The sequence below is a fragment of the Oncorhynchus kisutch genome, linkage group LG8, assembly GCF_002021735.2.
Source record: "Oncorhynchus kisutch isolate 150728-3 linkage group LG8, Okis_V2, whole genome shotgun sequence".
Classification (NCBI taxonomy): domain Eukaryota; kingdom Metazoa; phylum Chordata; class Actinopteri; order Salmoniformes; family Salmonidae; genus Oncorhynchus; species Oncorhynchus kisutch.
In genome coordinates this window covers 18,638,190-18,664,122 of record NC_034181.2, presented here as the reverse complement: position 1 = coordinate 18,664,122, position 25,933 = coordinate 18,638,190, and the positions used below count along the sequence as shown (strand labels likewise).

Here is a 25,933-nt window from a genome sequence, read left to right as displayed (position 1 = left end):
AAAACGTTCTAAAACCTACCTCAAACTTCTGATATTAAAGTTTAAACACGGAGGTAAACACTAATGCCCAGGCACTATTTAAAAAGGGAAAAAATACAATCAAAAATCTTATTCAGATTCAGAGGGGTTCTATGTACCCTTCTTGCCTTTCAAGAATTCTTTCTTCCAAAAATGTCTCTTACAGATAGTATCTTAATTTGATCACCCTGTGGCAGGAAAACATTCCTGCAATGTAGGAAATAAAAAATGGTAGTGTTTCTGAAGTTTAAAAAGGCTTCTGAAGAATGTAATCTCCACTTTAAAATGTCAGACTTGATTTTCCCTTACGAAAAATGTATCAACCCCTACAAAAATGTACATTTATTATAATCCGCATAATCATGCACATTTCCTGCTGCTGCAGGATTATTTTCCTGCTGTAGCAAACTGACTCAAATTAAGATCCTACATCTGTAGGATGAAAACGGTTCTACGTAGAACCCTTTGCCTTTCAAAGAACCTTAGTCTTTCTAAGAACCTCCCCAAAAGGGTCAGATGAAAACAGTTCTTGGTAGAACCCTATCCCTCTACAAATAACCCTTTTTGACAACATTTTATCTAATGATGTTGAAATAGTATGTTTACGGCACACGCTTGGCTCATTGATTTGGTTGTGTGGCCTGACTGACTGAGCAACGTGCCACCATCGTCACCACATGCTAATTGGTAATGTGTGCTGCATGTATCGCATGTGAGCCGGAGGGGCTTTGGGACTGGAGCTGTCTGCCACTGCGCGGTGCCCCACTTACCTGCCTCGCTGCCTGAGGGACCTGATTTTTTTCCCCGTTCAAAATTGATGATTTTGGAAGCTGGGATCTGGAGGAGGAGGGTGAGATAGAGGGGGGAGGAAAGGAGGAACGGAAAAAGGATGGGGGAGAAGGAGAGTTCTGTGCTGAGGATTGAAAATGGGAGCAAGACGGGCCACTAAAACAGATTAAATCAATACTGCCCTTAGGGTTTTAGTCATATTGCTAGCTATCACTCAATTTTTATTTTCAGCTTTCTCTACCAGGTGGCTCTGCATGGGCTTTATATTCTTTATGATCTAGTGTGGTTTATTTATTCCAAAGGCCCAAAAGTATGTGGACACCTGCTCGTCAAACACCTCATTCCAAATCATGGGCATTAATATGGAGTTGGTCCCCCCCTTTGCTGCTATAACAGCCTCCACTCTTCTGGGAAGGCTTTCCACTAGATGTTGGAACATTGTTGCGGGGACTTCCTTCAATTCAGCCACGAGCATTAGTGAGGTCGGGAACTGGTGTTGGGCTATTAGGCCTTGCTCACAGTCGAGTTCCAATTCATCCCAAAGTTATTCGATGGGGTTGAGGTGAGGGCTCTGTGCAGCCCAGTTAAGTTCTTCCACACCGATAACAAAAAAAACATTTCTGTATGGACCTCGTTTCATCATTCTCATGCTGAAACAGGAAAGGGCCTTCCCCAAACTGTTGCCAAAGTTCGAAGCACATAATTGTATAGAATGTCATTGTATGCTGTAGCATTAAGGTTTCCTTTCACTGGAACTAAGGGGTGTATCCCGAACCATGAAAAACAGCCCCAGACCATTATTCCTACTCCACCAAACTTTACAGTTGGTACAATGCATTCGGGCAGGTACAGTTCTCCTGGCATCCGCCAAACCCATATTAGTCCGTCGGACTGCCAGATGGTGAATCGTGATTCATCACTCCAGAGAATGCTCCAGAGTCTAATCGGGGGCAAGCTTAACACCACTTCAACCAAAGCTTGGCTTTAAGCAAGGTGATCTTAAGCTAGTGTGCGGTTGCTCGGCCATGGAAAACCATTTCATAAAGCTCCTGACAAACAGTTATTGTGCTGACGTTGCTTCCAGAGGCAGTTTGCAACTCGGTAGTGAGTGTTGCAACCCGAGGACAGATCATTTTTACTCGCTTCAGCACTCTGCGGTCCCATTCTGTGAGCTTGTGTGGCCTACCACTTAGCGGCTAAGCTGTTGTTGCTCCTAGACTTTTCCACTTTACAATAACAGCACTTACAGTTGACCGGCAGCTTTAGCAGAGCAGAAATTTGACAAACTGATTTGTTGGAAAGGTGGCATCCTATGACGGTGCCACGTTGAAAGTCACTGAGCTCTTCAGTAAGGGCGTTCTACTATCAATGTTTGTCTAAAGAGATTGCATGGCTGTGTGCTTGATTTTATACACCTGTCAGCAACGGGTGTGGTTGAAATAGCCGAAACCAATTCGAAGGGGTGTCCACATACTTTTGTATATGTCGTGTATATCCGTTAAGAAACATACCAATTGGCACTCTATTCACTATAGAGTGCACTACTTTTGAATATGGTCCACAGGGCTCTGGTCAACAGTACTGCAGTATATAGAGAATATGGTGCCATTAAGGACGCGACCTTAGTTTGATGGTTCCAGTTCTAGACACAGCAGCTCCCTAGCCTCTGTCACCTGCCTCAGCCTGTTTCAGCCTGTACGTCGCACATTGATCTGGTCCTTGTATGACCAGTTACACATCCGTATTATATTACTGTATATTGATCCTTTTCCTCAGCCACATGACAATTCATGTGTCCATCTCTCAGAACCAATTTCCCCTAAGTATCTGGCTTTGTAATCAAGGGTCAGGGTGTATATTCCTGAGGGGGAAATCCTTCATTCTGTACGTTTGTAGCCTTATAAACAAAAGGAATGTCAAACCAAGCCATTAGGCAAGATGACCCCCCCATCCCTCTACCTCCCTCCCCTCCCTCTTTTTCTCTCTGTTCCCCACAGGTCCATCCCTCTTGCTCTCTCTCCTCTTTCACCTCCCCAGCTAGTTCATCTCATAATTAGATTCTTCCATAACTTCCTCTGCCTTTCATATTCAATCACCTTCCATATCACTCTCTGTCATACACACTCAACACTTCAGAATGTTATGCACAATGCCACCACCCAATGGTTAATGAGAGAAGTGCAGTATCACACTATCTCACTCCAGCTAACTTTTACTGATTATTTTGGCCTTGTGCAAGTTGACATTGAGTGACCATGACTTATGATACCCACGTGAATGATGTCTAGGATCCAAGCATTATGTCCCAGATGATGCATTTTATGAATTGTTAAGGTATGCAGAGGATGGCAAAAAAACAAATTAGTAGTTTGTTAGACTTTACTCTAATCTCCCTGACTTTTGACCCTACCAAATCATTAAAGTGGAACTTGCAGCATTTTAACTACTTTGCAGATATGAAACAGACAATCATAATATACAGTACCAGTCAAATGCTTGGACACACCTACTCATTCCAGGATTTTTATTTATTTTGTACTATTTTCTACATTGTAGTATAATAGTGAAGACATCAAAACTATAAAATAACACATATGGAATCATGTAGTAACCCAAAAAGTGTAAAACAAATTCAAATATATTTTAGATATTAGATTCTTCAAAGTAGCCACCCTTTTCCTTGATGACAGCTTTTTACACTCTTGGCATTCTCTAAACTAGTACGTTATTTGCTGCCTCCACCCATTCGGGATGCACTGTTTTAGTTTCAATGACATTTGAACAAAATAGGACGACTTACTAAGTCTGGGAATGTCAATACAATGAAACTAACAAGGGCAATGATCACAAGTCATTCATAACGTGGCTAATAGGCTAGCGCACAAGTGTCAAACGTGTCAAACACAAGGCCCACAGGGCTGAATAGAACACACAAGCGAGTATAAATTAGTCAACAGTTGAGTCATCTTCTTTACGAAATTACAGCCTGATTACAACTTAAATTGTGCTGCTTTTGTGTGTCCCGTTGACAGCGTGCAGCGGAGGGGAAAGTGTACAGACACAAGCCGCGGCCATGCTAGTCCACTAAAATGTTGCAGCCTGGCTTCGGTGTCCCCCCTGCGGGACTGTTGAGCTAACGTAGGCTAATTAGCATGAGGTTGTAAGTAACAAAAAAGAATGCCAAGACATAGACATACAGTTGAAGTCGGAAGTTTACATACACCTTAGCCAAAAACATTTAAACTTAGTTTTTCATAATTCCCGACCTTTAATCCTAAAAATTCCCTGTCTTAGGTCAGTTAGGATCACCACTTTTATTTTAAGAATGTGAAATGTCAGAATAATAGTAGAGATAATGATTTATTTCAGCTTTTATTTCTTTCATCACATTCCCAGTGGGTCAGAAGTTTACATACACTCAATTAGTGTTATAAATGTGATATTGCCATAAATATTCCCTATTTAATGTTAATGGGGCGCTAGATGGCTCTGTAGTGCACTACTTTTGACCATGGCCCATAAGGCTTTTGTCAAGAGCAGTGCACCGTATAGGGAATAGGATGCCATTTGAGCCACTTTGCCAGTCCTACCTAGTCACACTGGTCTGTTGATGGGGATTACACTGACTGGACTATATCTCCCAAAGGAGTCTTGAATTCAATGTTAACAATTTGATTTAATCAATGTCCACAAAGAAAGGCTGATATTTGTGAATGTAATAGTGTTACAGACCCGATGTAGGTGGTCGCAGACTCACAGGTAGGTTTTTTGGATCCTCTCAGCCTCTGTGATTTTGATGGTCATCTTTTCTAGACTGTTCTCTAGCTCTCTCACACGCTGCCATGGAACAATAAAAAAATTACTGTGCAGTGTAAATGCTTGGATCCTAGACATCATTCACGTGGGTATCATAAGTCATGGTCACTCAATGTCAACTTGCACAAGGCCATTCACACACCAACACCACAGTGCCTCTCCTCTTTCTCAAGATTTTATTAAATTGTCCTGTATATGAAGTGTGTAAATACTAGTTTTGTCTCTTGGTGTCTTTCCTACATATAACTGTTATTTTATTTTTTGTTGTCTATTAATGTTCTGTAATTTGTCATGTACAGTTGAAGTCGGAAGATTACATACACCTTAGCCAAATACATTTAAACTCATTATTTCACAATTCCTGACATTTAATCCTAGTAAAAATTCCCTGTCTTAGGTCAGTTGGGATCACCACTTTATTTTAAGAATGTGAAATGTCAGAATAATAGTAGAGAGAATGATTTATTTCAGCTTTTATATCTTTCATCACATTCCCAGTGGGTCAGAAGTGTACATACACTCAATTAGTGTTTGGTAGCATTGCCGTATAAATTGTTTAATTTGGGTCAAACGTTTCAGGTAGCCTTCCACAAGCTTCCCACAATAAGTTGGGTGAATTTTGGCCCATTCCTCCTGACAGAGCTGCTGTAACTGAGGCAGGTTTGTACATTATAATACATTATGGCCTTTCTCTTGCATTTCAAAGAGGGCACAAAAAAATTAAAAATATGATTTTTGGGGGATTGGGATCATATTGTACTAGATCTAATGTGTTATATTCTCCTATATTAATTTGACATTTAAACAAACTTCAAAGTGTTTCCTTTCAAATGGTATCAAGAATATGCATATCCTTGTTTCAGGTCCTGAGCTACAGGCAGTTAGATGTCATTTTAGGTGAATATTGAGAAAAAAAGGGTCCGATCCTTAAGAGGTTTTTGAAGCTTGACAATGAATAACCAAAAACTAAACCTGCAACAAAACACCATGCAAAGGAGAAACATGAAGGGCTGTTACAGCAACATTTGAGTAGTATCTTAGGCTGACTACTCAACTACCATACAGAAATGTTGCATTCACCCACACAGGTGATCCAAGCTGTATTTCAAGTTCAAATGTAACAACAATCTATAGCCATATTTTTTGTTATTTTGAGTTGTTAAATACATTTTGATTAGGGTCACAGAATATTGTGAACATCTGCAAGCATAGCAACAAAGGCTGGACAAATACTATTTCTCTCTTTTGTTTTAATATGTTAAAATGCTATATCCATCATCCTATAAATGGAAATTATAAAAGGGACATTTTCTTGTAATAAAACAAAAGCCAGTTTGCATCGGGAGTTTTTTTGTAAAAACAAATAGGCTATATCTGGCTCGCAAATTCGTTGTTTTTTCAATATTGTCTGTCCGGTGATTAAGTTTGACACCCCTGGGCTATCTATTTATGTAGCTAGGTATTTATTTAGCAAGCTAAAAACACAGCCTAATATTATCTAGCTAGCTAGCAGCTGGGGGGATGTCATGTCATTAGAGGAGGGGGTGAGTGACCGACTCCAATCAAATCATGTTTTGGTGGCTACAGATAGAGATACAATGTATCATTTGTTAAGATAGCAAGAAATGTGAATCACTTTGCTTGCTAGCTATGCTGAACTTGAATGACTGTTATCCACAATTAGCATATCTCTTAGTTGTCAATCAAATGTATTTGGCATCGATCGAATGGGCGGGCAGGCAGGAATGTTCCCATTCTGTTGTCAAAACATGGGTTGGGACAAGCATGCAGGATGAGCAAGCTACTATTTCCCATCGTTTCGTGCAATTTTTACAGCCAACTAGTTAAAAGTTTGAAGGGTTCACTGAATGTTCCCTCGTTAGATTTTAGCTTATCTTGTCCTGACTAACATTAGTTGTTGATCTTGTTGTTGTTAATGTGCATAACGGAGGGAGAGAGAGCCTACCATTTTATGGTTGTTTGATCAATAGGACTGTAATGTTCCCAAATGTAAGAGGACTCCAGTGGTATTTACATGTTAGCAGAAATCCATTCAGGTGTATTTAGTGGCTTTTGGCAAATGCGTTCTAATCTAATGTCACACTGTTGCTACTGCCTGTAAACACACAGTCCAGTTTAAAGTGAATGATGGCAGGCCCATGTGACAAATGGCTTGTTTGCATTTAGGCCTACTGTAGCTCTGATTGGCTATGGCACACCGGTCTGTGTAGACTCCGGTCCTGGACAAGACAGATGTTTTTATTAGGTTTTATTTACTGCAGTCTATTAATTGTCCATATACATGGCTGCTTTCCCACTCTGTATTGCTATAGAATTTTCACAAAAGCCTTCCAAAACATCATTCCCAAACATTCTATACATTTATGAAAATTACCATATCGAAGTGCTTGTTTGTCAGAAAATGAGAGAAAAAATAAAAATAAAAAGTCTCCCAGGTGGCACAGCGGTCTATAGCACTGATTGGTGCTAGAGTCACTACAGATCTGGGTTCGATCCCGGGCTGTGTCGCAGCCGCCCGGGACAGTTAGAACCATGAGGCGGCGCACAATTGGTCCAGCGTCGTCCGGGTAAGGGGAAGATTTGGCCGGCTGGGATATCTTTGTCCCATCGCACTCTAGCGACTCCTTGTGGCGGCCGGGCGCATGCACGTTGGCTTCTGTCGCCAGCTGTATGGGGTTTCCTCCAACACATTGGTTCGGCTGGCTTCCGGGTTAAGTGAGCAGTGTGTCAAGAAGCAGTGCGGCTTGGCAGGGTCGTGTTTCGGAGGACGTTTGGCTCTCGACCTTCGCCTCTCCGAAATGGGAGTTGCAGGGATGGGACAAGACTATAACTACCATTTGGATATCACGAAAGGTGTCATTCTTTCTGGGGATGTATATGAACAGATTATAATATGATTTCATGTAGCTAAAACGCTGTCAGTTCCACTTTAATCATAGCTGTAACAAACTCTGGTATAAAGTAGACAAAAAAAGTAAAATCATACTATGAGCCTGTTTATTATTTCCTCAGGTTTACTCCCTGTAGGATATAGAGGGCCACAGCTGGAGCTTGTCTCTAGCTCTTTGTGTTGCTCTTCTGGGCTTTCTTCTTTGGCTGGTGCACCTCGATCAGCTGGATGCTGCGACGCTTGATCTCATCGCGGGACATGGAGCAGTCCTCCTCCTGACCGCGGAACTGGAATGTATCTGAGAGGGAGGAGGGGAGCAGTGAGGAGCAGGTGGAACCGGAGGTATTACACACAATAAGCAAACACCATTAGCCAAGCACTCAACAGCCATTATGGAAATGTACAGCAATGGCCTCCTGCTGTTAATAATAAGATTTTGTTTACAATATAGTGAAAAACCATGCATAACCATACACCCCCAAAAAAGCATACCTTCTGAGGTACTGTCATACACAGGGCTGCTGGCCCTCTTGTAGTTCCTGGGCTCCATCATGGTGCTCTGCTCCAGGAAGCTCCACACCTGAGGTGAGATCCGAGGGGAGAGATTCAGGCTCACAGAAAAGGGGTAGAGAGAGATGAGGGCTGAGGAAAGAAAGTAAACCAGTGTTTCACCTTCTCATGGTCAGCTGTGTTTTCCTCGGTCTTCTCTGAAGCTGTGGTCTGCAGTGTGGGCAGACGGGCGCCGATTTCCCTCAGCTTCTCTATTGCATCCAGACCCCCCAACTCCCTGGGAGAGTCCTATAACAAGACAGACATTTGGTTTAGAATCCTCTCTATTCCTGATTTAAGATCACCAAGGGCTGGCATGTTTAATGAGAACAGTCGTAGTAAAGAACAGAGCATCTGGCTGATAGGTCACCAGGGGTTTGTTTTTCATGGTGACCAAGAAAGGGCCAGATGAGACTGAACTGTCCATCTACAACTTGATTGGAGTCCAACTGTGGTTAATTCAATTGATTGCACATGATTTGAAAAGGTACACACTTGTCTATATAAGGTCCCACAGGTTAGAGTGCATGTCAGAGCAAAAACCAAGCCATGAGGTCGAAGGAATTGTCCGTAGAGCTTCGAGACAGGATTGTGTTGAGGCACAGACTAGTCAGGATCAAGGGAAAGATGAACGGAGCAAAGTACAGAGAGATCCTTAATGAAAACCTCCTCCAGAGCACTCAGGATCTCAGATTGGGGCGAAGGTTCACCTTCCAACAGGACCACGACCTAAGCACACAGCCAAGACAACGCAGGAGTGGCTTAGGGACAAGTCTCTGAATGTTCTTGAGTGGCACAGCCAGAGACCGGACTTGAACCCAATCAAACATCTCTGGAGAGACCTGAAAATAGTTGTGCAGAGATGCTCCCCATCCAATCTGACAGTGCTTGAAAGGATCTGCTGAGAAGAATGGGAGAAACTCCCCAAAAATGTTTTAATTTTACCTTTATTTAACCAGGCAAGTCAGTTAAGAACAAATTCTTATTTTCAATGACGGCCTAGGAACAGTGGGTTAACTGCCTGTTCAGGGGCAGAATGACAGATTAGTACCTTGTCAGCTTGGGGGTTTGAACTTGCAACCTTCCGGCTCCTAGTCCAACTCTCTAACCACTAGGCTACCCTGCCGCCCCCATACAGATGTGCCAAGCTTGTAGCATCATAACCAAGAAGACTCGAGGCTGTAATCACTGCCGAAGGTGCTTCAACAAAGTACTGAGTAAAGGGTCTGAATACTTATGTAAATGTCATATTTCCATGTATTTCTTTTTTATACATTTGCAAAAATCTAAAAACAATAACGGTTCCTTTGTCATTATCGGGTATTGTGTGTAGATTGAGGGTGAAAAAATGATTTAATCCATTTTAGAATAAAGCTGTAACGTAACAAAATGTGGAACAAGTCAAGGGGTCTGAATACTTTCTGAATGCACTGGATATAAAGAAAGGGATAAAATAGCTACCTTCACTTGCACGCAGCTCATCCTGAAGAACAGGTTGTTGACACCCTTCTCCACCCCATGTAGCACTGATTGGGCCTTTCCAAGCTTGTCCTGCCAATGGCTGCAACGCTCCTCTTCCTGCTCAAGCTCCGCCTGCATTTCCTCCTTCAGCCGCTCAAACCTTTAGATAAACAGTCTGAGGCTCGAGATCTGAAGTCTCTTCAGATCTTTTCCTCTTTTTCCATGGATGACACAGGAGTACCACTCTTCTGTGTAGCTCTACTGTACCTGTCAGAGCTGGGCCCAGCGCTGAACTTGAGCTGGGCGTACTGGAGCTCCAAGGCAGCAAAGGTCTCCATGCTCTGCCTGACCAGCTCCTCACACTGGGTCATTTGGTTGTGCAGCTGCTCCCTGATGGCCTTCTGAGAGACCAGCCGTGTTTCCAGCTCCTACACAGAGGACAGAGAAATGGGTGAACAGGTGGACACATAGTCAGCTCAAAGAGACTACCAAGCACCTGACTGCCATGTTGACAGGATGCCCAACTCAAGTTCGGCAGCCCAGGAAGTCCACGTATATACAGTGGTACTTGGTGAGCAACTAGCCCTGACAAAGATCCAGTTTGGGGGAGAAATGTTGTCCTGTTAAACACTTTTAAAGCCTTATACCAGTGTGGATTGCATTTGTGTTCAGAGACTATCAGGCAAGTTACCAGTCTTGGGGTTTGTTTCACTACCTTTGTTTTTTCTGTAACAAGTGATCACGTTTTCATATGTGTAGTTTCATGCTATCACATGTTGCTTTACATGTTGTCACGTTATCCCATTAACTTCACATAAGATCACATGAGAACGTGTTTTTGGAACACTTCACATGTTCACGTGAAATTCATGTGGTTTTCACATAAGGTCTCAAACATCACATCAAAGTTTCCATGTGTTTAATACCATTCCAATTACTCTATTGCATTCATTATTATGAGCCGCCCCCCCCTCAATAGGCTCCTCTGACTGCAATATAACTCAATAAAATGAAACGCCTACATCAATGTGTCACGGGACATAAAGTGCTGTTTGCAACAGTGGCTTACATAAAAAGGTAAGATGAATAATGGGTAATGCGTTGCTTATTAGACTGCTTATTAGATACTGCATATAATAGGGCTAAATGATCCACGTGGGCCACCATACCTGCAGATCAGTGCAGCTGAGAGCGTCTCTCAGAGTATCAATATCCTCCACCAGTTTGACTATGGACTGGGGAGTAGTGGAGACAGGGGCGGTCTGCTGGGCTGCAGGAGGAGAACACAACACAGACACACATCATTTCATCATCTCCCTGCTCAACATGAGGAAATAAAATGTGAGCACAAGAAAAATGGATATCGTATGTACGCATATTGCCTTTGCTCATGCAAATGATGTATGATTCAGAATATTATTGCCTTCAGACTAGAGTACTATCTGGACATGGGTGATCTGATGCTTAGTATTCACTGTATTTATTTGAATACATAAGTGTTTTGGTGAACGATCCCCTGTCATAGTACCTCTATGAGCCGACTCTTCAGCCAGTCCCTCTCTGATAGTCCCTCTTCGAACCTGCAAAACAACAACGCTCATTGACTGCAATAGACATCCTTCTGGACCAGAGATGGGCAACTGGCTGCCTGTGGGGCGACCCTCTTTTGTAAGCTTGCGGATCAATTCCGAATGTTTTATTTATTTAATTGTTTTACTCAGTCAACTTACTGTTGAGAGTTAGAATAGTATAATACACAAGTTACAATTTCGAAAATTGTTTGTGCATCAGCAGTTTCTCTCATCATGTCAGTCACTGACAGTCACTCGAGTAGCCCATGTCAGCTAACATTTTTTAGTTTGGTAAGTTAGTCTAGCTGCCAGTAGTAATCATGGTCGAATTACCGACCGGGGGCCTCCATTGATTTTGTTAACCACGCACTCAGATATTATATTAAAAACTGTTACTTTTTCTCTCCGCCCCATGGCAAAATGTCTAGAATTGAATGAAATGAATTATAAAATTGCTAAATCTGCTCACATGGCAAAATGTATAGAATTGCAGGAAATTAGCTCTAAAACTTTTTTTCTCTTCGTTGTCAAGTACGGGCCGCAAAAAATTAATTCTTGCAAGGTATCCCCAACAAAATGTTGCTTAGGGCCGGCTCAGACTGCATGTGTGGGTATGGATGTGGGTATGCAGACACTGTGAGTCACTGTGGCCCCTCATGATGAGTTCAGATTTGTTGTGGCCCCATCATAGTTGCCCATTCCAGCTCTTGACTAATGTGTTCTTTCACTTTAAATATTCCCTTTCAATCGCTCTTTCTTTTTCTAGCCCTCTGTTCCCCACAGGTCCCTCCCTCTCTCTCTCTCCCTCCCTCTTGTTCTCTCTGTTCCCCACAGACCCATCCCTCCCTCTTTCTCTCCCCCACAGGTCCCTCCCTCCCTCCCTCTTGTTCTCTCTGTTCCCCACAGACCCATCCCTCCCTCTTTCTCTCCCCACACGTCCATCCCTCTCTCTCTCCCTCCTGTTCTCTGTTCCCCACAGACCCATCCCTCCCTCTTTCTCTCCCCACACATCCATCCCTCTGTCTCCCTCTCCCTTTCCCTATTGTCTCTTCCTCACTCTCTGTTCCCCATCCCTCTCTTTCTCCCTCTCTCTCACCCTCTCTTGCTCTCGGTTCCCCACAGGCCCATCCCTCTCCCTACCTCTTTTCGCCCTCCCTCCCTCTCTTTCTCGCTCTCTGTTCCCCACAGACCCATCCCTCCCTCTTTCTCTCCCCCACAGGACCCTCCCTCTCTCTCTCTCTCCCTCCCTCTTGTTCTCTCTGTTCCCCACAGACCCATCCCTCCCTCTTTCTCTCCCCCACAGGTCCCTCCCTCCCTCCCTCTTGTTCTCTCTGTTCCCCACAGACCCATCCCTCCCTCTTTCTCTCCCCACACGTCCATCCCTCTCTCTCTCCCTCCTGTTCTCTCTGTTCCCCACAGACCCATCCCTCCCTCTTTCTCTCCCCACACATCCATCCCTCTGTCTCCCTCTCCCTTTCCCTATTGTCTCTTCCTCACTCTCTGTTCCCCATCCCTCTCTTTCTCCCTCTCTCTCACCCTCTCTTGCTCTCGGTTCCCCACAGGCCCATCCCTCTCCCTACCTCTTTTCGCCCTCCCTCCCTCTCTTTCTCGCTCTCTGTTCCCCACAGGTCCAGCCCGCTCCCTCCCTCCCTCCCTCCCTCCCTCCCTCCCTCTGTCTCTCTCTCTCACCTGCTCTTTCAACTTCTGAGCTCCTTTGCTGCTTCGTCGCTCTCCCTCCCTCTCTCTCTCCAGCCGACCCTCCACCTCCTTCTCTTTCACTCCCCTCCTTTCACTCAACTCCTTCTCCATCATCCTGCGTTCCACCATTAGCTGCCTCTCCATCTGAACCAGCTGACTCAAGGCGAAAGACAGACAGACATACACACATTCTACTAATGTAGTGTGAAAAGACATGCACACATCCTGGCCGGTATTCAAACGAGCCTTACCTTTTTTCTCTTGTTTTTTTCCCATTCATACAAAGACATGTAACCGAAGGTAATGTTATTCAAATGTAAACATCCCAAAATAGGCAAGTGGGGGCTAAAAGTTACTGGACCCCCGATTTGCCTTACCTTAGTGCAGTCCACAGCAGCCACTGCGGTGTGAGACATGTGGGCCACCTTTCCCAGCTCTGTCTGCCCGCTGACCACTGAGTTCTGCAGCTGATCCAGAGCCATGGGCATCTCACGCACCTCCTGAACCAGGAACAAACAACCCAACCCCAGGTTATATTGGAGCTAGATTTGTCTGTATCCCAAATGGCACCTATTCCCTACATAGTGCATCTGAGCCATATATTTAGAATGTTGAATATTGTTGTAATTCTAGACATTCAGTTGTTGCGTTGTTTAAATATTCCCTATGTAATGTTAATGGGGCGCTAACATGGCTGCCATAGAACGTTGAAGTGTCATGTAAATGCGTCATAATCCAAAAACCGCATTGGCCCAACTATCTAAATAGATGGCTCTGTAGTGCACTACTTTTGACCATGGCCCATAAGGCTTTTGTCAAGAGCAGTGCACCGTATAGGGAATAGGATGCCATTTGAGCCACTTTACCAGTCCTACCTAGTCACACTGGTCTGTTGATGGGGATTACACTGACTGGAGTATATCTCCCAAAGGAGTCTTGAATTCAATGTTAACAATTTAATTTAATTCAATGTCCACAAAGAAAGGCTGATATTTGTGAATGTAATAGTGTTACAGACCCGATGTAGGTGGTCGCAGACTCGCAGGTAGGTTTTTTGGATCCTCTCAGCCTCTGTGATTTTGATGGTCATCTTTTCTAGACTGTTCTCCAGCTCTCTCACACGCTGCCATGGAAGACAGAAATGTCAACAATTTTTTTTTAAACATATCAAGCCAATTACTGTGCAGCGTAAATGCTTGGATCCTAGACATCATTCACGTGGGTATCATAAGTCATGGTCACTCAATGTCAACTTGCACAAGGCCATTCACACACCAACACCACAGTGCCTCTCCTGTTTCTAAATATTTTATTAAATTGTCCTGTATATGAAGTGTGTAAATACTATTCTTGTCTCTTGGTGTCTTTCCTACCAAAACTGTTTTTTGTTGTCTATTACTGTTCTGTAATTTGTCATGTACAGTTGAAGTTGTAAGTTTACATACACCTTAGCCAAATACATTTAAACTCATTATTTCACAATTCCTGACATTTAATCCTAGTAAAAATTCCCTGTCTTAGGTCAGTTAGGATCACCATTTTATTTTAAGAATGTGAAATGTCAGAATAATAGTGATTTATTTCAGCTTTTATTTCTTTCATCACATTCCCAATGGGTCAGAAGTTTACATACTCAATTAGTATTTGGTAGCATTGCCTATAAATTGTTTAACGTTTCGGGTAGCCTTCCACAAGCTTCCCACAATAAGTTGGGTGAGTATTGGCTCATTCCTCCTGACAGAGCTGGTGTAACTGAGTCAGGTTTGTAGGCCTCCTTGTTCGCCCCTGCTTTTTCAGTTCTGCTTACAGATCTTCTATAGGATGAGATCAGGGCTTTGTGATGGCCACTCCAATACCTTGACTTTGTTGTCCTTAAGCCATTTTGCCACAACTTTGGAAGTATCATGGAAGACCCATTTGCAACCAAGCTTGAACTTCCTGACTGATGTCTTGAGATGATGCTTCAATATATCCACATCATTTTCCTGCCTCATGATGCCATCTATTTTGTGAAGTGCACCAGTCCCTCCTGCAGCAAAGCACCCCCACAACATGATGCTGCCACCCCCGTGCTTCACAGTTAGGATGGTGTTATTCGGCTTGCAAGCCTCCCCCTTTTTCCTCCAAACATAACGATGGTCATTATGGCCAAACAGTTCTATTTTTGTTTCATCAGACTAGAGGACATTTCTCCAAAAAGTACGATGTTTGTCCCCATGTGCAGTTGCAAACCGTAGTCTGCCCTTTTTATGGCAGTTTTGGAGCAGTGGCTTCTTCCTTGCTGAGCGGCCTTTCAGGTTATGTCGATATAGGAATCGTTTTACTATGGATATAGATAATTTTGTACCTGTTTCCTCCAGCATCTTCACAAGGTCCTTTGCTGTTGTTCTGGGATTGATTTTCACTTTTCGCACCAAAGTACGTTCATCTCTAGGAGACAGAACACGTCTCCTTCCTGAGCAGTATGACGGCTTCGTGGTCCCATGGTGTTTATACTTGCGTACTATTGTTTGTACAGATGAACGTGGTACCTTCAGGAGTTTGGAAATTGCTCCCAAGGATGAACCAGATTTGTGGAGGTCTACAATAGGTTTTTCTGAGGTCTTGGCTGATTTTCTTTTGATTTTCCCATGATGTCAAGCAAAGAGGCACTGAGTTTGAAGGTAGGCCTTGAAATACATCCACAGGTACACCTCCAATTGACTCATGATGTCAATTAGCTTATCAGAAGCTTCTAAAGCCATGACATTTTCTGGAATTTTCCAAGCTGTTTAAAAGGCAGTCAACTTGGTGTATGTAAACTTCTGACCCCCTGGAATTGTGATACAGTGAAATAATCTGTCTGTAAACAATTGTTGGAAAAATTGCTTGCGTCATAAACAAAGTAGATGTCCTAAACGACTTTCCAAAACTATAGTTTGTTAACAAGAAAATTAGTTTTAATGATTCCAACCTAAGTGTATGCAAACTTCTGACTTCAACTGTATTTGTACGTTTTATGTGGACCCCAGGAAGAGTAGTTACCGCATGCGCAGTAGCTAATGGGCATCTTAATAAACTAAACTGAACAGTAAACTGTATGAGTGGTGCTGTCCATGGTGCTAAACCTTGACATTTGCTTTCTTCTAAGTTTTTGGGGACAATTGAGTCTGTCAAATGACACCCTAACTATATAGTGGCGTCACCTGGTCGTAGTGCTGCTCGTCTCCGTCTGTATTGGAGTCCAGCTCCAGGGCTTTCATGGCCTGCTCCATCTCCAGCAGCTGAGACCCCTTGGCCCTCACAGAACACTGCAACCCGTTGTGCTGCTCTATCAGAGTACACCGCCTACGCTTCTCCCGCTCCACAATGCTCTACGCACAGAGATATGCAAGCATATTATGTACAAACCGACATATCCAACTGGGCTCTTCCAAAAATGTGATGCCTTCATACAAAGCTAATATTGTCTACGCACGGGTCATTACAAGCTTGCCACCTCTCTCTCTCTGCCTGAGTTGAGGTTAAACTGAACAAAAATATAAACACAGCATGCAAAAATAATACAGTTACAGGTCATAAGGAATTCAGTCAATATAAATACATTCATTAGGCCCTAATTATGGATTTCACATGACTGGGAATACAGATACGCATCTGTTGGTCACAGATACCTTCAAAAAATAAAATAGGGGCGTGGATCAGAAAACCAGTCAGTGTCTGGTATGACCACCATTTGCCTCATGCAGCGCGATACATCTCCTTCGCATAGAGTTGATCAGGCTGTTGATTGTGGCCTGTGGAATGTTGTCCCACTCCTCTTTAATGGCTGTGCGAAGTTGCTGGATATTAGTGGGAACTGGAACATGCTGTCATACACATCGACCAGAGCATCCCAAACTTGCTCAATGGGTAACATGTCTGGTGAGTATGCAGGCCATGGAATAACTGGGACATTTTCAGTTCCTGGAATTGCGTAAAGATCCTTGCGACATAAGACCGTGCATTATCATGCTGAAACATGAAGTGATGGCGGTGGATGAATGGCACGACAATGGGCCTTAGGATCTTGTCACGGTATCTCTGTGCATTAAAATTGCCATCGTTAAAATGCAACTGTGTTCGTTGTCCATAGTTTGTCTGCCCATACCATAATCCCATCGCCACCATGTGGCACTCTGTTCACAACATTGACATCAGCAAACCGCTCGCCCACACGATGCCATACACGCTCTCTGCCCGGTACAGTTGAAACAGGAATTCCACCATGAAGATCACACTTCTCCAGCGTGCCAGTGGCCATCGAAGGTCAGAATTTGCCCAATGAAGTCAGTTACGACACCAAACTGCAGTCAAGTCAGATCCTGGTGAGGACGACGAGGAGAGCTTCCCTGAGACGTTGCTGACAGTTTTGTGCAGAAAATAATTTTGTGCAAAACCACATTTTCATCAGCTGTCTGGGTAGTTGGTCGCAGATGATACCGCAGATGAACAAACCAGATGTGGAGGTCCTGAACTAGCATTGTTACACGTGGTCTGCGGTTGTGAGGCTATTGGGCTTACTGCCAAATTCTCTAAAATGACATTGGAGGTGGCTTATAGTAGGGAAATTAACGTTATATTCTCTGGCAACAGCTCTGGTGGACATTCCTGCCGTCAGCATGCCAATTGCACGCTCCCCCAGAACTTGAGACATCTGTGGCTTTGTGATGTGTGACAAAACTGCACATTTTAGAATGGCCTTTTATTGTACCCAGCGCAAGGTGTACCAGTGTAATGATCATGCTGTTTAATCAGCTTCTTGATATGCCACACCTGTCAGGTGGATGGATTATATTTGTAAAGGAGAAATGCTTACTAATAGGGATGTAAACAAATGTGTGCAAAAAATATATATATTTGAGAGAAGTAAGCTTTTTGTGTGAATGGAACATTTCGGGGATCTTTTATTTCAACTCATGAAACATGGGTCCAAAACTTTACATATTGTGTTTATATTTTTGTTCAGTGTATATGTACCTCCATTGACAGTCCTGGCTTGGACAGTAACCTGCTCAGGGTCCTTCCACCATGTGGGGCTTTCTGATCATTCTCTAAAATCTCCTTGGCAGCACTGTACTCTGCCTGGGCCTGCCGCTCTGAACATCATATACAGGGAACAGAGAGGAGTGATGAATAAAATAATTGCAATCTATAGAGCATTTGATTGGCAGTAGAGGATGCCTGGTTATTCTTTAAAAGTGCCTTCCTCACCATCTTAAATAAGCATGCACCATTCAAAAATGTTGAACCAGGAACAAAATATAGACCTTGGTTCTCTCCAGGCCTGACTGCCCTTGACCAGCACAAAAACATCCTGTGGCATTCTGCATTAGCATCGAATAGCCCCCGTGATATGCAACTTTTCAGGGAAATTAGGAACAAATATACACAGGCAGTTAAGAAAGCTACGGCTAGCTTTTTCAAGCAGAAATGTGCATCCTGTAGCACAAACTAAAAAAGTTCTGGGACACTGAAGTCCATGGAGAATAAGAGCACCTCCTCCCAGCTGCCCACTGCACTGAGGCTAGGAAACACTGTCTACACCGATAAATCCACTATAATTGACAATTTCAATAAGCATTTTTCTACAGCTGGCCATGCTTTCCACCTGGCTACCTCTACCCCGATCAACAGCCCTCCACCCCCCACAGCAACTCGCCCAAGCCTCCCCATTTCTCCTTCACCCAAATCCAGATAGCTGATGTTCTGAAAGAGCTGCAAAATCTGGACCCCTTCAAATCAGCCGGGCTAGACAATCTGGACCCTCTCTTTCTAAAATGATCTGTCGAAATTGTTGCAACCCCTATTACTAGCCTGTTCAACCTCTCTTTCGTATTGTCTGAGATTCCCAAAGATTGGAAAGCTGCCGCGGTCATCCCTTTCTTCGAAGGGGGAGACACTCTAGACCCAAACTGCTACAGAACTATATCTATCCTACCCTGTCTTTCTAAGGTCTTCGAAAGTCACGTTAACAAACAGATTACCGACCATTTCGAATCCCACCGTACCTTCTCCGCTATGCAATCTGGTTTCAGAGCTGGTCATGGGTTCACCTCAGCCACGCCTAAACGATATAGAGGTCAACCGATTATGATTTTTTTCAACACCGATACCGATTATTGGAGGACACAAAAAAAAGCCGATACCGATTAATAGGACGATTTTAAAAAATGTGTTTTATTTGTAATAACGACAATTACAACAATACTGAATGAACACTTATTTTAACTTAATATAATACATCAAAATCAATTTAGCCTGAAAATAAATAATGAAACGTTCAATTTGGTTTAAATAATGCAAAAACAAAGTTTTGGAGAAGAAAGTAAAAGTGCAATATGTGCCATGTAAGAAAGCTAACGTTTAAGTTCCTTGCTCAGAACATGAGAACATATGAAAGCTGGTGGTTCCTTTTAAAATGATTCTTCAATATTCCCAGGTAAGAAGTTTTAGGTTGTAGTTATTATAGGAATTATAGGACTATTTCGCTCTATACCATTTGTATTTCATTAACCTTTGACTATTGGATGTTCTTATAAGCACTTTAGTATTGCCAGTGTAACAGTATAGCTTCCGTCCCTCTCCTCGCTCCTACCTGGGCTCGAACCAGGAACACATCGACAACAGCCACCCTCAAAACAGCGTTACCCATGCAGAGCAAGGGGAACAACCACTCCAAGTCTCAGAGTGAGTAACGTTTGAAACGCTATTAGAGCGCATCCCGCTAACTAGCTAGCCATTTCACATCAGATATAAAAGCCTAATCTCGGGTGTTGATAGGCTTGAAGTCATAAACAGCGCAATGCTTGAAACATTGTGAAGAGCTGCGTCAAAACGCACAACAGTGCTGTTTGAATGAATGCTTACGAGCCTGTGAGGATTCTGTGTTATGCACTATAGCCCGTTACCATATATGTGATTGAATATTATCTGCTGTTGGCTTGTGTGGATGTATGTGGTATGCAACATAGCTGACATGAGACATTGTTAACAGTTTCAGGGCCATGGGCCTTTCTCATGATGGAAAAATACAGAATAACATGAAGACATGAACTGTGTATGAGTTGTGGGGCACATTCAGAAGGTAGTGTTGCGAGAACAAACTGTATTTTGTTAGATAACAGGAGCCAGGTGCCTGATAACTGTATATTCTACACAACTACAACGACTGACCGCTGAAGCGCCTAGGAGGCTGGGACCAGCCTGTGCTCCAACAATCAACGATAGGCTGGGTGAGTTTAAACCAAGCCCAGTCTCTACTCTGACAGGCCGGCTCGGAAGAAGGAACTACTTCCGCCATCAGAGTATATTATAATATCTTTGTCAGGAACAAGTCAGTTCTCTGTTTTGCCCTGCGAGATGTGACAGAGCCGGTATATACGAAAATTGCATTTACCACTTATTGCTTAGCTAATAAAAAATACATAGCATACAATGCGGTGACTCATTGTCATATTTATCCTGATACCAGATTAGATTGACGCAACCCTAACAAGCCTGCTGGTGCCTACCACCTCTCAGTCACACTGCTCTATCAAATCATAGACTTAGTTAGAACATAATAACACACAGAAATACGAGCCTTTGGTCATTAATATGGTCGAATCCGGAAACTATCATCTTGAAAACAAGATGTTTATTCTTTCAGTGAAATACGGAACCTTTCCGTATTTTATCTAACGGGTGGCATCCATAAGTCTAAATATTCCTGTTACATTGCACAACCTTCAATGTTATGTCATGATTACGTAAAGTTCTGGCAAATTAGTTCGCAATGAGCCAGGCTGCCCAAACTGTTGCATATACCCTGACTCTGCATGCAATGAACGCAAGAGAAGTGACACAATTTCACCTGGTTAATATTGCCTGCTAACCTGGATTTCTTTTAGCTAAATATGTAGGTTTAAAAATATATACTTCTGTGTATTGATTTTAAGAAAGGCATTGATGTTTATGGTTAGGTACACATTGGAGCAACGACAGTCCTTTTTCACGAATACGCAACGCACCGATTATATGCAACGCAGGACACGCTAGATAAACTAGTAATATCATACCATGTGTAGTTAACTAGTGATTATGATTGATCTTTATAAGATAAGTTTAATGCTAGCTAGCAACTTACCTTGGCTTACTGCATTCGCATAACAGGCAGGCTCCTCGTGGAGTGGAACGTAATCAGGTGGTTAGAGCATTGGACTAGTTAACTGTTAGGTTGCAAGATTGAATCTCTGAGCTGACAAGGTAAAAATCTGTCGTTCTGCCCCTGAACAAGGTTGTTAACCCACTGTTCCTAGGCCGTCATTGAAAATAAGAATTTGTTCTTAACTTACTTGCCTAGTTAAATAAAGATTAAATGAAGGTGTAAAATTATTATTATTTTTAAATCGGCCAAATCGGTGTCCAAAAATACTGATTGTTATGAAAACTTGAAATCGGCCCTAATTAATCGGCCATTCTGATTAATCGGTCGACCTCTAATCATAACCACCATCGATAAGAGAGATTACTTGGCAGCCGTATTCATAGACCTGGTCAAGGCTTTCGACTCTTGTCAATCACCACATTCTTATTGGCAGACTCAACAGTCTTGGTTTCTCAAATGATTGCCTCGCCTGGTTCACCAACTACTTCTTTGATAGAGTTCAGTGAGTCAAATCGGAGGGCCTGTTGTCCGGACCTCTGGCAGTCTCTATGGGGGTGCCACAGGGTTCAATTCTCGGACCGACTCTTCTCTGTATACATCAATGATGACACTTGCTGCTGGTGATTATCTGATCCACCTCTACGCAGACGACACCATTCTGTATACCTCTGGCCCTTCTTTGGACACTTTGTTAACTAACTTCCAGACGAGCTTCAATGCCATACAACTCTCCTTCTGTGACCCCCCAACTGCAAGTAAAACTAAATGCATGCTCTTCAACTGATCTCTGCCCATCCATCCAGCATCACGACTCTGGAAGGTTCTGACTTAGAATATGTGGACAACTACAAATACCTAGATGTCTGGTTAGACTGTAAACTTCCAGACTCACATTAAGCATCTCCAATCAAAAATGACATCTAGAATCGGCTACCTATTTCGCAACAAACCACTCATGCTGCCAAACATACCCTCGTAAAACTGACCATCCTAACAATCCTCGAATTCAGCAATGTCATTTACAAAATAGCCTCCAACACTCTACTCAACAAATTGGATATAGTCTATCACAGTGCCATCCTTTTTGTCACCAAAGCCCCATATATTACCCACCACTGCGACCTGTACACTCTCGTTGGCTAGCTCTCGCTTCATACTCGTCACCAAACCCACTGGCTCCAGGTCATCTACAAGTCTCTGCTAGGTAAAGCCCCGCCTTATCTCAGCTCACTGGTCACCATAACAGCACCCACCTGTAGCACGTGCTCCAGCAGTTATATCTCACTGGTCACCCCCAAAGCCAATTCTTCCTTTGGCTGCCTTTCCTTCCAGTTCTCTGCTGCCAATGACTGGAACAAACTGCAAAAATCACTGAAGCTGGAGACTCATATCTCCCTCACTTGCTTTAAGCACCCAGCTGTCAGAGCAACTCACATATCACTGCACCTGTACATAGCCCATCTGTAAATAGCCCATCTGTAAATAGCCCATCCAACTACCTCATCCCCATACTGTCATTGGACACTGTGCTATCTAACCTCCAAACGAGCTTCAATGCCATACAACACTCCTTCCGTGGCCTCCAACTGCTCTTAAAAACGCTAGTAAAACCAAATGCATGCTTTTCAACCGATCGCTGCCTGCACCCGCATGCCCGACCAGCATCACCACCCTGGATGGTTCCGACCTTGAATATGTGGACATCTATAAGTACCTAGGTGTCTGGCTAGACTCTCCTCTCCAAACTCTCCTTCCAGACTCATATCAAACATCTTCAATCGAAAATCAAATCAAGAGTCGGCTTTCTATTCCGCAACAAAGCCTCCTTCACTTACGCCGCCAAGCTTACCCTAGTAAAACTGACTATCCTACCGATCCTCGACTTCGGCGATGTCATCTACAAAATGGCTTCCAACACTCTACTCAGCAAACTGGATGCAGTCTATCACAGTGCCACCCGTTTTGTCACTAAAGCACCTTATACCACCCACCACTGCGACTTGTATGCTCTAGTCGGCTGGCCCTCGCTACATATTCGTCGCCAGACCCACTGGCTCCAGGTCATCTACAAGTCCATGCTAGGTAAAGCTCCGCCTTATCTCAGTTCACTGGTCACGATGGCAACACCCATCCGTAGCACGCGCTCCAGCAGGTGTATCTCACTGATCATCCCTAAAGCCAACACCTCATTTGGCCGCCTTTCGTTCCAGTACTCTGCTGCCTGTGACTGGAACGAATTGCAAAAATCGCTGAAGTTGGAGACTTTTATCTCCCTCACCAACTTCAAACATCAGCTATCTGAGCAGCTAACCGATCGCTGCAGCTGTACATTGTCTATTGGTAAATAGCCCACCCATTTTCACCTACCTCATCCCCATACTGTTTTTATTTATTTACTTTTCTGCTCTTTTGCACACCAATATCTCTACCTGTACATGACCATCTGATCATTTATCACCCCAGTGTTAATCTGCAAAATTGTAATCACTCGCCTACCTCCTCATGCCTTTTGCACACATTGTATATAGACTCCCCCTTTTTTTTCTACTGTGTTATTGACTTGTTAATTGTTTACTCCATGTGTAACTCTGTGTTGTCTGTTCACACTGCTATGCTTTATCTTGGCCAGGTCGCAGTTGCTAATGAGAACTTGTTCTCAACTAGCCTACCTGGTTAAATAAAGGTGAAATAAAAAAATAAAAAAATACTGTATTTATTTACCTTGCTCCTTTGCACCCCAGTATCTCTACTTGCATATTCATCTTCTACACATCTACCATTCCAGTGTTTAATTGCTATATTGTAATTACTTCGCCACCATGGCCTATTTATTGCCTTTAACTCCCTTATCCTACCTCATTTGCACATGCTGTATATAGACTTTTTCTACTGTATTATTGACTGTATGTTTGTTTATTCTATGTGTGTTGTTTTGTGTCGAACTGCTTTGCTTTATCTTGGCCAGGTCGCAGTTGCAAATGATGAAATAAAAAATGGAGTACATTTTATGTAGCCTATCATATATTTTGCAGTAAAAGTGTTTTAAGAATAATTTATTCAACTTTTATAGCGCTATTTATCACATAAGGAATATCAAAGCACTTTAAAGCAACACTAAAAAAGACAAGCAATTTAGAAAACATCATTCATGAGATGGAAGGTCATAACAGGACAGCTCAAAGACCGGCATCTGGGTCCAAACGCATCGTATGCAGCAAGAAAAAAAACTCACTGTATCATCCGTGGACCGGTTCGTACCTAAAACATTATCTATACAGTCAGTAAAGTCGTTGCCTTCCTATTTAACTAAATTTAATGGCGAGAAGGCGGACAAAAATACGGAAATATATGTATTTTCTGTATGAAACCATTCTTTCCACCACCATGCTAAAGTGGCTAATGCCTAGGAACGCTTGTCCCATGTTGCGTTCAGCCAATACAGTTGCAGCAGTCTGTCCTGGCTGAATGCAGGGTGCAAGTCATCAGGAAGTAGCATTAGCATTGTTGTGGAAAATTGTGTTTTTCTAAAGAAAGTATTGCTATTTTCCCGCCATTAAATCTAGTTATGGATGAAAAACGATGCTTTTGCAGCCTGAATGGATGTTTTTGGTATGAACCGGTCCACGGGGACACGATTGTATTGCCGGCTGCATTGTTTGGGCTAATGAGACGGTCGGAAAGTTCATGACGTGAGTGTGGTCAAGCAACATCGGAAGGTGGTCAAAGGGGGAGCGCAATGGTCTCTGGAACAAGTCCAGTGGCAGGCAGCCATTAAGGTGCCTCGTCTGTGTTTGGCCTCCATATAGTAGGACTGATGAAGTTTGAGCTCAGCAACTGCAGTTCATGGACTCCCAAAATGAAACACCCACTTGGGTAGGGCTACGCCAGAAAGCACGCCACATTTCATTAACAATTTAATAGTAGCCTCGTTACTTAGTCCTTACTACAGTGAACACATCAGCCTGTCTTGCTTTCGGGCTTTTCTCCATCCTAAATCTCCGGACAGATGGCTGGCATTCAAATCAAAACAATTGCCAGCTTGCCAACTTCAGTTTTGAAACTCCGTGGTGGATTCTGATATTATATACATGTATATTTTTTAAACAATGTTTGCAGGGGGAAAAAAAGACAAATGTATTAGTTATAGAAATATTTCCAAAATGTACAGGCGCTCTTTGCCGATGCGACCTCATGGCAAACACGGAATCAAGGTGTGACTGATATATCGAATGCCTGGCTATCTAGGCTACAGTGGTTTAGAACTCCACTTAGTTATCTTTTGAATGTTTACACTAAACGTGCATGTATTATCCCTCGGAAATAGGCCTACCCGTGGACCAATAACTTTTACCTAATTGTTGTATGCGGAGTCGCTGTTCTTGCAGAGTCAGCATCGTTGGCTGCTCTGTATCCGCTGGCTGCATACTGCCCTGTCTTTTGCTGTACGACATGTGTGTTTTATCGTCGCTTTTCAATAGGTTTCTGCCACGCGTATGACAATATCCCGTAGTGATCTATATCATTCTATTGAGATGTCATAATAAAACATAAATACGTGTTTGATAACAGGCACGTGAGGTAGCCACACTAGGTGCGTTCGTAAATTCACTAACTACTCCGATTTCAGAGCACTCTCGTCTGAGTACCAGGGGCCTGTTGCACAAAAGTAGAATTAAGACATCCGGGATAAATGACTCAGCTGAGCTCAACGAAGCCAAAACATGTGCGTCCAGGCTTAATTGGTTGCACAAAGACCAAGCCAGGATGAGCAGACACGGATTCATTAAGCCAGGTGAAACCAATCCTGGATAGGTGCGCGCTCACGGCTCACTCAAATAGACCCCGCCACAGATCACAGATTAACTGATTTACCATGGCAACTAGAGCCGCGTACTTTTCCCGTCGGAAGCACAAATCCTCATGGAGGCATACGAGGAGGTAAAAGATATAATT

At 43.2% G+C, this 25,933-nt stretch overlaps 1 protein-coding gene across 2 annotated transcripts; it reads right to left on the bottom strand.

Moving 5' to 3' along the window:
• Nucleotides 1-7,627: 7,627 nt before the first annotated feature.
• Nucleotides 7,628-25,628, bottom strand: LOC116374764 (coiled-coil domain-containing protein 183). Of its 2 annotated transcripts, XM_031829468.1 has the most exons (13): nucleotides 25,332-25,628; nucleotides 17,812-17,930; nucleotides 15,999-16,166; nucleotides 13,832-13,936; nucleotides 13,191-13,313; nucleotides 12,805-12,966; nucleotides 11,073-11,124; nucleotides 10,714-10,814; nucleotides 9,812-9,972; nucleotides 9,545-9,704; nucleotides 8,207-8,332; nucleotides 8,027-8,114; nucleotides 7,628-7,832 (listed from the first exon to the last, which is right to left on the bottom strand). In XM_031829468.1, the coding sequence occupies exons 1-13, from the start codon at nucleotides 25,429-25,431 to the stop codon at nucleotides 7,702-7,704; spliced, it is 1,596 nt and encodes a 531-aa protein (XP_031685328.1). In that variant the 5' UTR covers nucleotides 25,432-25,628; the 3' UTR covers nucleotides 7,628-7,701. The 2 variants fall into 2 exon arrangements, with proteins under 2 accessions (XP_031685328.1, XP_031685329.1); XM_031829469.1 differs by lacking the exon at nucleotides 12,805-12,966 and having other exon boundaries at nucleotides 25,332-25,617.
• Between the last annotated feature and the right edge of the window lie 305 nt (nucleotides 25,629-25,933).